Source organism: Jatropha curcas, chromosome 3 (assembly GCF_041381405.1).
Source record: "Jatropha curcas cultivar XTBG-Jc1 chromosome 3, XTBG_Jcur_1.0, whole genome shotgun sequence".
NCBI classification, from domain to species: domain Eukaryota; kingdom Viridiplantae; phylum Streptophyta; class Magnoliopsida; order Malpighiales; family Euphorbiaceae; genus Jatropha; species Jatropha curcas.
In genome coordinates this window covers 25494723-25508853 of record NC_143153.1, presented here as the reverse complement: position 1 = coordinate 25508853, position 14131 = coordinate 25494723, and the positions used below count along the sequence as shown (strand labels likewise).

Sequence of the window (14131 nt, the reverse complement as noted above, 5' to 3'; positions counted from 1 at the left end):
TATTTGACATTAACTTTTGAAGTTCCAATAGATTTGAGACCGTACAACTGAAATATCTCATTCCCCTTTCTTGATTCTACCCCATCAAATAATATCACCAATATTGTATACAGAAGGAATTCAAATTAACTTCAATTCCCCTATAAAAGTTACACAAATTATGGAAAAAACATATACTTGATAACTTATTAACTTGTGTGATGATTGGAAGAACGATTAAACAATAACACATGAAATGTGTGTGTGTATATATATATATACTCTCAAAACAAATAATTTCTGCAATGGTTTCAAAGTTTGTAGGCTTTATCACTTCTATACACAAGTAATAAAATAACATCAACATTCATCTAAGAAAAGAAAAGAAAAGAAAAGAAAAGAAAAGAAAAGAAAAGTAGTTCATTATTATAAAGAATAATTCTTATCCATATTACAATAATATAAAAAAGGACAATAAAAATAATCCTAGAAAAGAAATGCTGCCTCCATGCAACAACTTAACCCTCTCTCCTTCACTAACAATTTGAATAGGGAAAAGACAAGTGCCTTGAGAGGCATTACGAGTAACAATAGTACCTAACCCATTAAAATCACAAGCAGCCACATCTTGATCGTTCATTTGAAAATACATATTAAAAGCATAAGAAACATTAGACCTAAGCTGCATGCTTCCACAAGAAGATCCATAAGTTAAGCTTGTACAATCTGATCTAGAGCAAGCATAAGTTAACCCAGCCGGTATCAAGTTATTATTAGCATCAATAACATCTTCACTTAAAACACACCATTGTTTAGGCAAGTATTGCACTCCTTTTGCTGCAACTAACATTTTATTCTTACCTTGTCCTGATAAATCTATGGGGAATTTCGGTTGCCCGTCGTAGCGATAAATACCCCAGTGCCTTTCAAAATTGCCTGGTTCAATACTTTTCATGTCTTCATCAAGTAAACCAAAAAGATATACAATTATTATACCCGGCCTTAATGGGGTTCCTTTCTTGGAAGCTAATCTTCTTAATAAACCATCATAAAATCTTCCAGCATACTGAGTGTTTGCATACGGGCTACCGTCTGTTGGCCAACCAATTTCACCAACTAAAATTTCTAAATTAGGAACTCCAGCTTTTTCTAATGACCAGACAAGAGTGTCATAATTTGCATCAAAAACATTACTGTAACTGACGTTTTTGTCGCTTACTTTTCTGCTACTGCCTTCGAAGAATGCGTAATCTAGAGGGAAGCCTGAGGATTGATAAACGCTAATGAAAGGGTAAATATTGACAACAAATGGAGCTTTATGTTGATGGAGAAATTTGACAATTTTTTGCATAACATCTCTCACATCACTACGAAAATTACCCTCTGATGGTTTGTTTCCATCGTAAACATCTGCGTTAAATGGTATGGTGGCTTTGATCTTGTCTCCAAGTTTGTGTTCATTAAGAGCTTTTTGTATGTTTTTTAAAGCTGGGAATGTTGTTTTAAGATACTCACCATCATAGGCCTTCAAGAACGGTTCATTACCAACAGCTACATATCTATAAAGACAACCCAAAAATCAAGATTAATGAAAAAGAGAACAATAACGTTTCAAACATACATTAAAAATGAAACTCTAAGGATAACTTTATTACCAAATTGTTAGTAAAGATGAGAGGTATTTTCATACCAACTTGTATGTTTACTGAGACCAGTAGAATTCAAAATGTAAAATTCATTAATAAATGGATTCTAACAGAATTCATTTGTAAATGTATTTTACTTTTATGTTTGAAATAAATTCAAAAATTAAAAATTCAATTTCTTTTATTTTTTTAAATATCATTGACATAATAATTTTAGAAGGTTAACAAATGCAGAATTTTGTCGTAAAGTTACGAGTTGTTTAAATTTTTAAAATTCATTTAGAAAATTCACTTTTCTTTATAGAATTTTATTTAGTTATTCAAATCCATCATTTTTTTATGCGACACACAGAAATTTGAATTTATAAATAAATTTCATAATTGTAGAATTAATTTATTTCAAACACGGGATAGATTTCCTTTCAAAAGATTATAAAAGGCTCTGCCTTCATGTAACTTAGAAAATTGAATATTGTTTTTAGGTTTTTCTGAGTACTCCTATACCGGTATGAGATTGGTCTGGGATTCATAATTGTTCTTGTTATTTTTCTTTTTTTTCCATTTTTTTTATCAACAAGATAAATATTATTATTAATAATAAATTCTAAGAAAAAACTTAATATTGAAGAACCAAACCCTGAACCAATATGCATCGTAACCAGAATCATAGTTATTTTCACACAAGTTTTATGTCTATTGAGGTCAGATCTCTTTGATTCTGAGAGCATAATTTAGTTTTTGAACGATAAATCTAATAAAAATTGAATCTTAGTTTGAAAAAAAAAAAAAAAAAAAGATGAAAACTTTATATTTTTAGAGCATATTTAATTAAACTAATGATAGGAAATTAAAATATATGAGGTCACTAACCTGATATCAACACCTCCTTTATCTTTTAAATACTCAGCAACATTATCTTTGACCCAATCTTTAGCATGATCATAACTAGTAGCCATATCTTCCAATAATTTATTAGGAATAGCAACCATAACTTCAATCCCTGAACCAGCCAAGCAATTTAAGGTCCAAGAATCAAAATCAAAAAGCTTAACCCTTTTGATCCCATTATCCTTTAACATTTGAACCACTATGTTAGGATTCAATGGATGTGATGCTATATTTCCCCAGTTTACACCTAGACCTGGAACAATAGACGAAAACGCTTGCATAATATTGAACGAGAACACCAACCAAACCATAATAATACAACAATAACTCCATAACTGCAAATTGCAGGCTCGCGTCATGTTTCAAGCTTGATAGGAATGGAAAATGATGATAACTAAATTTCTGCAAGAAACAATGAAAAAGCAAATTAAAAGAATTAAAATGAAAATTCTTGCAATTTTCTTTTTTTGGGTGATATTTTATAGGGATGAGAAAAAGGGATTTAAATGCATGGTTAGTTGATAATGAGTTTGTTTTATAACATAGCTGATTAATTTGCTAAATTTAGCAGTCAGAATTGGAAATTTTCCAAAGAAGCGTAGAGAGAGTATGCAATTCTTTTCAACTTTATATGTAACAAGAAGATGAATCTTTGACAGAGGTAGCGGTTGGAGGGTCTAACTGACAGCCATAACAATTTCTTGTTCGGCAAACAAGAAATTGAAGAAAGAAAATATTTAACGTGATCCACAAATGAATGATTGGTTTCATATCCTTAAAACTTGATTGTTACTCTCTTTTCTTTTTTTGGTTCATCGGATATTTTTGGAGGGAAGAGACTATGTACCTTACAGTTTAATTGAAACTAACTAAGTTGAAGACCAAGTTAGATGTTTTCTTTTTCTTTGTCCTTTTCTTTTTCACAACGATTATCTGTCAGGTGCAAAAAATGCTTATTTTGTCTACTACCCTATGAACGGTTAGAAAGACAAACGAAATTCAAGAATATTAAGGCTTGATTCAACGGTTTAGACAAAAATCACAGGCTTTCATGACATTTTTGGGGAAATGATTCCTATTTAGCAGTTATAACTATTTATTGCTTACACCTCGTAAATTAAGCAAAGACCAGAAAATATTCTTTTATTAATTTATGACGCTAACATGTAAAAATAAAACACGAAATGCATAAATTCACTGCGGAACATACAACCATTGAATGCTACAATTTATAAATTAGATGAATTTTGTTAGATACTTATAAAGATATGAAATTTATTGTTTCAGAAATTGTATTAACTATATATCAAATTTATATTTTAATTACAAAAATTAAAAACCATAAAAATTGTTATTTAGTAATGCAGAGAAATATGCAATGTTAAAAAAGTTTTGTAATTTAAAAGCAACCCGCCGCAAAATTTTTCTCAATAAATAGACGAAATTATTTATTTGGCTTAAAATAAATAAATAAACACACACCCCACGTATACACATACTATATCTCTATGTATAGTGCACATATAAATGTAGGGCTGGCCCCATATACAGTATGTATGCATGCATGCATGCATGTAAATACGTGTGTGGTGCGTGTGTATCAAGCAATCTTGCAATCAGCTGAAATATGCTGTATTACTAGGAAATTACTTTCCTATAAAATAACAACCTGCTGCATGTACAAGCCTCGCGTGTATTCCCTGTTAAACAAAATGTCAAAATAGAACAACTTCATTGTCAATCTTAATGAGGGATTTGATGAAATCCTTCATATGTCTTCTCCACTATAATTGAGCTTGAAGCCATGGAACTCCAGGCGCAACACAGCAGCAAGGATAGCAAGATGATGCTTAACAGCTTCAAGCGTTAATCTTCTCAGTTTCTTCAAAGGAATGTGCATAATAATGCCATCAGTGGACAAAAGCCTCCAAGTTCACCATTATTAATCGCTTTTCGATTGTTGACTAGGTGTAAGACGCCTCTGAGAGAGAAACCGTTTTGTGCTTTCCAATACACCAAAGAAGATGGAACCACCAATGCCTATCCACAGAACTCTTGGACCTAGGCCCTGCAATGTCAGACACCAAAAACAAGAAAAGGAAATGAAATTTCTCCCCATGTGCTGAGATTGTTCAATTTTAGGTTGGTAGTGTATCATTCTCACACCAATCACCATTTCATATCCCTCTAATTCTCATAATTTATTTCCTATTTTTTCAGTTAATGGGACCTTATCAGTCTTATTCTAAAATGAACATGAATTTTTTTACAAGCACATCTAATATATGATTGCAAAAGTCTTGAATGATCCAAAAATGACTAAAGAAGACCTAAGTGAGTTCAGCAGCTAATAGAAATAATATGATTAACAAAAACAAAAAATCTCAAGTCATGACATATTGTGATACAATATAAGTTCCTTTTTTTTTCACACTATGTAATACTCCGTCTGTCCCAAAATATAAGTCGTTTTTAGTTTGTTATTTTATCCCAAAATATAAGTCGTTTTGTGTATTTCAAGAAGTAATAAATGTATTTTTCCAATGTTGTCCTTGTTTATACTAAATAAAATAAATACTTCACAATCAACTATTGGGTTTGAGATAAAAGATAAATTATCCTTGAGTTTGTTATAATCTAGGAGAATTAATTGCTTCCTTAATTTTTATGCAAAAACCTTAAACGACTTGTATTTTGAAACAGAGGGAGTAGAAATATACCCTCAAGCTCATTGGTGACAGCACGGTTACCCTCAAATAATAGCATCATAGATTCTGTAAGAAAGCATCTAATTTGGATATTTAACTTCTAAGATGAAACAGTATTATTGATAATATGTACCTTTAGAAGAGCATTGGGTCCTTCTTCTCTAACAACAGTTTGAACACAATCAAAGATGCCTTTGTACTGGTTAGCTGAACCCTACAGAGAATAATAATATGACCAAAAAGGTTAAGAAATGGGCTCCAAGATATAAAGAACAGCAGAATGAGACATTGAAACTACCTGAACCATTAATCTTGTCTTAATCACATCAAGTGGTGTAGTTATAGCTCCAGTTAATGCACCTATAAAATAAAATAAATATTCAATATGCATAGGATTGATAAATTACATTATGTGCATAAGAAAGCTAAGAGAATGAGACACGTCTTGGCTAGTAAGATGAGAGTAAGATCTTCATAAAATGGAAAAAAAAAACCATGGAAATCTATTCATGACAACTGAGTGTAAAAAGAACAGTAAACGGGTAAAAATCATGCATGAGTCCACCAATAAAAAAATTGCTCTCTCAAGTTCATATGAACTAGAAGCTGTCACATGGACAGCAATCATGCTATTCATGTAATTGGCAAAATTTATTACCTTGTTTCTCACTTAAACTCTTACATTTTTGTATAAACATGATGATAAAAGTTACCATAAAAGGCAAAAATCATTCCTAATAAGTTCATATAGACAGTTGTTCCTTCAAAGTTCATGTGACCCTGGAGCTACATCACATGTCCAGCTGTCATATTGTGCACGTAAAACTTGGAAATTTATAATCTCATTTCTCACTAAATCTTCCACAATTAGCTCTATGTATTAGACTATGGAGCTGGCTATTAGTAAGTTTCCTCAACCAAGTCAAAGCATGCATATTGGAGGAAGGAAAAGCAAGCAATTCAATTAAAACGTTACGAGTTAATATCTTGACAATGTTAGAACTGCATAGAGGGCGTTCATCATATGACCAACTCCAGTTGTAAGCATAAAATTAAGATTGTTACCAGCAAAAGCACCAATAATAGCATTTTCTGGATCATTCAATTCTCTTTGTGCCTGCCAAAATAAAGCCAAGAAAAAGAGAGTTACATATTAACAGGAACATGCTCCCCTTTATTGTTTTTCTATAGAAATGGGTAAAATAGTGCCATTTAAATGCTAATTCTATATTGTCAATAGTTCCACATAAAAGATGTATGCACTTGGAAAGTTGGAATCATATAAGGTAACTAACAATACTGCTTCATTGGGAAGAATGGTTCTTTATAGAACTGGCTTACGTTAACTTACGTGTTTTGATAACCTATGTGCAAAAATACACAAAGAAAAATGCAGGGGAAAATATCACATTTTCATATATAGAATCTGAACGATAATGGGAACACCCAGGATAAAGCAACAGTGGAAATCAACATGATCCCGTTTTTTCATATTAGAGTCCAATGAAAATGTGCTCATGCAAGGCCAAGTGACAATTTCCAGGTTCATGAAGACCATACTAGTATGCCTTTCTGAAATATGTATAGTATACATATGGGCTAGGGATTAATGATGATCAATAATCTATTTTGCATATGATAATCTATCAGCAAATGAAACTAAGCATTATTCAAATAGCAAACTGGCATTCAAATGAAAAGTGTGATGCATGATGAAGGAACCACAAACTTTCAAGCAACAAGATTACATGACACACTTCTATGAAGAATGAGGAGCATACCGCCACTTTGTAGCCTATCCGAAGTTGTTCATAGATACAAAATTGAACTGCATCAAATGGCAAATCTCGCAGTAAAAATGATCCATATCCCTACACTCAAGTCAAAAAGATAAAATGAAAGATATATGGAGTGCATTTGTCATAAATTCACAGCCATAAATAATTACAGAGAAAAAACGACAGAAACCTTTTAGTCCTAAAAAGAACCTTTTCAATCTTTACTATAACTTGAAATAAAATTGTCAGTATAAATTTTGCTAATTCAGAGTAGCAAATATGAGATCTTAGATTGTAAATAGATGTAGGTTGATACTTGAGTTTAAATCGAAGGGATTACTTACTGCATAAAGCCCCTTAAAACCTTCCCTAGAGATAATAAGGCGCACAGCATTAGGTGCTGAAGTAAACTGACCAGTCTGCATCCTTTGCTTAACAACCTGGAGATTATTTTAAAAACTCAAAAAGATATGAATGCGAACTAATAGTTCACAAAGCATTACTTAATACCTCTGTCGGAACTCGAATGAGAGAAGCAGCAACCCCTCCCACAGCACCTGCAGTCTGTATAAAGTCAAGAATCCCATATCACAATGCAAGAAAATGATATCCATGAATGGGGAAATACCCTACCACAACAAACCTTAAATGCAACTAAAATCAGGAGGGTTATCATATGAAATTATTTAAGTTCATATACAAAATGACCTTCGAACCTGGGCACCTGATATGACAGAAGATGCAAACCAAGGAGAATCAAAAACTATGAAATGTCAGGAATTCTGATCTCAGGGAAAGTGTGGAGCACTGAAACTATTGTGCACCCCTAATGTATTTGGGCTTAAAAAAATTAATAAAGATTAAACAAATAGGAATATTCAATCACATGACATAAGATTTTGAAAAGAACAAGGAAAAAATCTTACTAGATGAGCTACAGCGCTAAGATTTTCAGGTAACATCCTCAGCAGTTTCTGCTTCGTAGGCTCATATACTCCAACAAATAATGCAGAAGCCCTGAGCAAGAAGAAGCAAATTACCTACTAATGATGAAGCAAGGAGTAATAACAGATGTACAGAAAAAAGTTATGTGGAAACTAAAACCTTTCAATATTAGATGAAGTCAAATAACTTTGCATAGAAAGAATTTCTAAAGTAATCATAACACCACAATAGTTGAGTTAAATGCCTCCCTACAATTCCTCACGACAACAAAGTGAACGCACTGAAAGTTGAAGAGGAGAAATATCTCTATACTTCCAGAATTGCATAATTTGCCAAAGTAAACTACTGATAATCCAGCAGATTATAAACCTAGTTTAATCAGAATTAGCAGCCAATAGCAAAAGCTAAGCAGTGAATCCTGAAGCAGACTAATTGCAATTTATGTTTTTTCCTAAATTTTTTAGCAGGCGCAAGGTGACAACAGTTTGTGCTTTGAGTGAATGCACACACAAGCTGCAAACAAATAGGCAAGCATAGAACATGATCAGCTAGACAATAGAGACTTCTGTACTGTGTGGATAATGGATGGATGCACACAAATGGATAAGCAGAAAAAGTGACCATAAACATGAGAGAGAGAGAAAGAGAGAGAGAGACCCCTATAAATAGTAACATTAAGATTGGATCCCCATAATATTATGGTGGAGTTACATGATTTGAATTGTCTTCATGAAAGTTGATATATAACAATCTTAGATATGGACATGCCACTTATCTGAACTTGAAAAACTTCTTTTCAAGTGATTAAATAACCATCCATCCAATTTGTAAAATAAACCTAGAAATATTAGCACACTCTGCAAGGATACTTACGGTAAGACACCAGCAATATTTCCAGCCAATCCAGAGTAAAGACCTTTCAAAATTATTTTCCCACCACCATGAGCTGCCTAGAAAATAGATAGATTCGATTGTAATTCAGCATGCTATTGTCTACTGCTTTTATAAATTGTGAAACAAAGTTAATTGAGGATGCATTAAAATATTTAATATTAACAAGTTAATACTTTTCTGCATCAAACACATGCTAAAACTAGTTCAATTCTTTGAAGAAGCAACTAAACAATAAGGAGGAGAAAATAAGCAGTGTCTATTAAGAAACCTATGATTAGAGCATCTCAATCTTTTACCAGAAAGAGATCTGAATAGTTATCAACAGGAGATTAAACTTTCATGAAAATCATTGATCACACAAATTTTTATGGAACTAGGTTAGCTATCATGCCAAATGTGATTCATGGATATCAGTAGCAACAAAAGGGCCATTGCCTAGCATAGAAAACTGGGTAAAAGTACAAATACAAATAAAGCCAACTTTACCTAGCTAATAATGACAGAGTACAATCCCTTAATCAAAACAATCATAGAAGAACTTAAGATAACAGAAAAATCCTAAAGTTAATTTCCAACATCAAATATGAAACATCACTTATTTAACCTGCCTGCAGTCTTGTCTTTATCGTATCGATTGGATATAATGCTGTTTCCACAACAACACCAGCTGCACCTCCTGCTATGACTCCCTCTACAAAAATTCCCCAGACCAGTTAGAAACATTCATACAGTAAGTGGGGCATATAACTTCCTTCAAAAATCAAAAAACACACTAAAAAAAATAAGAGCTCATCCACTTCCATTGAAACAACACTTGACAACTGCAAATTTTAAAAAAACAACTTTGCTTTTAAATATAAAAAAAAAAATAATAGTAATAAAGATTTGATGTATACCAAATAAAGTACGCAAAAAATCAAATGGTTTTTCTTCTTGCGTGCTGATTGATGCAAAAGCCTTTCTTGCTTCCAGCTGAGAGGAACTTTGAATTTTGTTAAATGGTGCATCTGCAAAACCCAAAAAATGGTAAGTTAATTTTTAAATAAATTCCCAGGGAGGAAAATTTAGGGGAAAAAAAAGAAAAGAAAAACAAAATTATGGTAATCTCCATCTCCAATTACACTAATTACGTTCACATTATACTGTAAAATAAATAAAAACAAGAACAATCAAAGAAACATTCGAAGGAAAACTCAAAGTTTAGATATTACTTTAAAACAAAAATGGAATTTACCTGAGGAGACATTGGAAGAGCTTTTTGCATCGATAGCTAACGTCAAAGGACCCATTAAAGCTGTCCAGATGAAAAACTACTGCAAATTACGAACTGAATTTATCAAAACTATGAACCCAGAAATGAAAATGGATGTGGATGAGAGAAAGAGAGAGTATAACTATACACGAGTATGAAGATGGCGGAAGAGCAGCTTTTGTTTGGCAAGAAGAGCTCCTTTTGAAAGGATCGTTCAGTTCCTTTTATTTCATGCTAATATATTGGGCCGAGTCACAAACATCGATTAGGCCATATCCAATCCAATTGAAAAAGGTTAAGTTTGTTTTTGAATGAAGAAAACCCGAGGACAAATTGAAACCCCTAGCTCTACAACGTCGGTTTGGCACAGGGCATTAAAAGGATCAGAGCTAACAGACGTAATGCATAAATTTGATTTGTTTTGTGTCATTTTTAAATTTATGAAAAATCTATCATAATTTTACATTTTTACATTTTAATAATAATTATCTCGCTCGCTAAAATAAAATGTAAAAATATATGGTTATGATTAAATTCTTGCAGATTATTTCATTTTGCTGAAGAGTATAGTTATTACTGAAATGTAAAATTATAGAATTGTGATAAGTCCCTCGCAAATTAGAGAGTGTCACAAGGTAAATTGCATAAACTTCCGGGGTAAATCTAGGCATGGCCACGGTTCCGGAACCGAACCAAAAATTTTCGGTTCCGGTTCCGGTTTTCAACCAAACGGTTCCGGTTCCTTAACGGTTTTAAAACCGACGGTTCCGATCGGTTTTCCGGCGAATCGCATAATTTTAAATTTTAAATTTTGAAGACCAGTTTTCAAAATTTAAAAAATTTGTGAAAGTTATTTCTTAAAAAAAATACGCCTAAAAAATTAAAAAATGCTTCAATTAAATTTATTTTTTTTAAGTCTTGAACTTAATTATTTTTTAAAAAAAAAGTCTTCAACTGAATTTATTTTTTGTTTAAAAAAGTTTGAACATAATTTTTTTTTTAAAAAAAGGGCTTAAACTTAATTTTTTTTTTTAAAAAAAAAAATTAAGTTGCCTACGTATCCTCTGGAGTTTACAGGAATCAAAGCTCACGTAGTTAAGTTGCCAACAAAATTTTTAAAAAAAAAAATTTAAAAGGTTCAAACGGCTAGAACCGTTGGTTCGAACCGGTTCGAACCAGCGGTTCTAACCGGCCGGAGAACCAGCGGTTCCATCTAGTTCTGACTGGTTTGTGGAACCGCCGGTTTGCGATTCCAACAATACTGGAACTGGAACCGAGCCGGAAATATCCGGTTCTGATTCTGGTTCGGACCGGTTCCGGTTCCCACCTGTTTCGGTTCCGGTTCGGACCGGTTCCAGTTTCAGGAACCGTAATATGGCCACCCCTAGGTAAATCTATACATTTGGCCGCTGCTAACAGCATGAAATTGAAGACCAATGCTAAAACTAGATTACAACAATAATAACTACTTGAGAGTATATACCAAATCATATCAATTATGTAGATAGCATATTTAGGGCTCTCCAGCTCGCATCAATCTGTTATAAATCGAACAGTAAAACTCAGCAGATATCAATCATCAATTTTTAGAACATCATCATTATATAATATACTTATTGATATCATTTATGTTTTTGGTAAATTACGAAACTTCTAATCTATTTTACAGATAATAAAAGACTTATATGCACTAAATGCAGAAGTCACAGCAAATGATACCTCACAATACTTACCCATTGATAGACATCTCTCATAGTCAGAATATCACTTAAATGTCACAACAACAACAAATTTACAAAATCAAACAGTGACGGCTTTAGTCGACAAGTATCACAGTCTCTTAATATTCACATGTCCAGCATACAGTATGGGTAGCTACCCAGTGCATGGACATTCCAGCATTCAATATGAGTAGCTAATTCTGATGCGTGAACACGTTATTTTCCCAAATCCAACATACAATATTGGTAGCTAGCCCCGATGCGAGAATTCCTCAAATCTAGTATACAGTATGGTAGTTCACCCCAATGCGCAGATTTTTTTAACCACATCCATCGATGGTCCTGCTTCGTCCCCCAATACCATCCAACCAACCACGAATATATTCAAGAAAATGATTCAAGTCTAACTAATGTCACCCATTTATGCTGTGGGGTCCCTCCGACATGTGGGACCAACATATATTTGAAAAAATAAAACACTCATTGTTTTAGAAGAAATCAAAATTGGCAGCAAAAGTTATTCAAAGGTTGGCAATCAACATAAATGGAGAGCCGTGTGTAACTCACACACGGCTCTCACATTACCTCTCTCGTATCCTCGCCTATAAATAGAGGCAGATGTACCTCTACACAATGCACCAGAAACGAGAGAAAAAAATGTAGAGAGAGAGGTTATGGAGTTTGAGGAAGGGTTTCCTAAAATTATGGGAGAAAAAAATAGTGAGGAAATTATTTTGGGATGTTTTTGGGAAACACTTTGAGTGCCACTATTTTTGTATTACTCTCTTTGTGTACCTACTATTTTTTAATAGTGGAAGAATGATTCGGAGTTTGTCTCGTGGACGTAGCCTAAACAGTTGAAGGTGAACCACGTAAATTTCTGTGTGTCCTATTTCTACTATTCCGCTGCGTCAATTTTCTCTTAATTGGTTGAAAGGGCCCAATAAGTGATATCAGAGCTGATGTCCAACAACTGATATCAGAACTGATGCCTAACAATTTATGCAATTATATATAGCACTAGGGTTATCCGCGGGTCGATTTGGTTCAATTTAAATATGATAATCAAAATCAAACTTAAAGTGATGGTTTGAAAATCAACCTAACCATAAAAAATTTTCAAACCAAACCAAACATTTAGTGGCGATTTGATTTGGCGGTTTGGACAGTTTGAAAGAAGAAAAATAAAACGTTTTGATTCATTTAGGTAACAAGAAAAAAAAGAAATTAACATTATACAAAGAATGAAAGATGTGTTTATACAAACTAAACAATACAATGCAATATACATGATTTTGAGTAGCTATTGCAAGTTTTTAAATTAATTTTTATTTGTTTATTCTTAATATGGTTTAAAAAAGTCACGTATTCAATAAGACGTTAATTAAGCAATTTCTAAATATAGAATTTAAGTTTTGATTTATTTTTACATTTATTGCTGAAAAAATTATAAAAAAACCATAGTTTTGCTAACAAGTAATTTGTATATGCATGTATATTAATATAATTTTCCATGAATATTTAATATTTGAAATTTTAATAAAAATATACTTTACCTAATTTCATAAGAAATTAGCATCCAATTATCATTCAATATAAACAAATAACATAACTTATTATCCAGTATAAATTATCCAAAAAAAATGAATTAAATTTAAAAGTTAATATATATATATATATATATATATATATATATATATATATAATGGTTTGATTCGGTTTGGATGATCTTAACCTCAAAACCATAACCAAACCAAAAACTTGATCTTTTTAATTTTATAAAATCAAACTCGATCATCAAATTTTTTAAAACTGCAATTTAAAATCAGTTTGAATTAATTTAGATCGATTTAGGCGGTTATTTTTTAAAACTGCAATTTTAAATCAGTTTGAATTCATTTAGATCGATTTAGGCGGTTTGATGACGCTCCTATGCAGCACATAATCAATTTGCAATAATGATATATAATACACAAGGATATTATGTTGAATGCATGATTATGAGAAAAGCATTGAAAGAAATCAGTCAGAGACTACAAAGAGCTAAGCTAGACAATGCTGCTAGTAGAGTCTCAGATCAGAGTTGTATCATCCGGTCCTAGATAGGCTATGTATAGAATAATAATATAAAGAAGATACCATACTCGTGAAGAAAAAAATAGATTCACTACTTAAGAGAGCATTAAAGAAAAACTAACTCGATCTATTATTCCGAAATTTCTTCACAATCTCCCTTAAAACTAAATTGTTCTACTGCCTGTTTAAAATTTATAAAGCCCATCTATCAGGCAATCCACATCAACCAAGTCCCATTCCCATC

The 14131-nt window shown here is 32.3% G+C and overlaps 2 protein-coding genes across 6 annotated transcripts; both read right to left on the bottom strand.

Moving 5' to 3' along the window:
* Nucleotides 1-379: 379 nt before the first annotated feature.
* LOC105636633 (glucan endo-1,3-beta-glucosidase 8) lies at nucleotides 380-3331 on the bottom strand. The gene is made up of 2 exons (XM_012219956.4): nucleotides 2496-3331; nucleotides 380-1538 (listed from the first exon to the last, which is right to left on the bottom strand). Exons 1-2 carry the CDS (start codon nucleotides 2870-2872, stop codon nucleotides 431-433), a joined length of 1485 nt encoding a protein of 494 aa, XP_012075346.1. The 5' UTR covers nucleotides 2873-3331; the 3' UTR covers nucleotides 380-430.
* Nucleotides 3332-4129: 798 nt separating this feature from the next.
* Nucleotides 4130-10378, bottom strand: SAMC1 (S-adenosylmethionine carrier 1). Of its 5 annotated transcripts, none has more exons than XM_012219876.4 (13): nucleotides 10239-10378; nucleotides 10073-10151; nucleotides 9735-9845; nucleotides 9443-9529; nucleotides 8818-8890; nucleotides 7926-8016; nucleotides 7510-7563; nucleotides 7344-7439; nucleotides 7003-7092; nucleotides 6287-6338; nucleotides 5520-5581; nucleotides 5355-5435; nucleotides 4130-4581 (listed from the first exon to the last, which is right to left on the bottom strand). In XM_012219876.4, exons 2-13 carry the CDS (start codon nucleotides 10125-10127, stop codon nucleotides 4456-4458), a joined length of 978 nt encoding a protein of 325 aa, XP_012075266.1. In that variant the 5' UTR covers nucleotides 10128-10151; nucleotides 10239-10378; the 3' UTR covers nucleotides 4130-4455. The 5 variants fall into 5 exon arrangements, with proteins under 5 accessions (XP_012075266.1, XP_012075267.1, XP_020535959.1 ...); XM_012219877.4 differs by having other exon boundaries at nucleotides 10073-10132; nucleotides 10239-10340; XM_020680300.3 differs by having other exon boundaries at nucleotides 10234-10331.
* Nucleotides 10379-14131: the final 3753 nt, after the last annotated feature.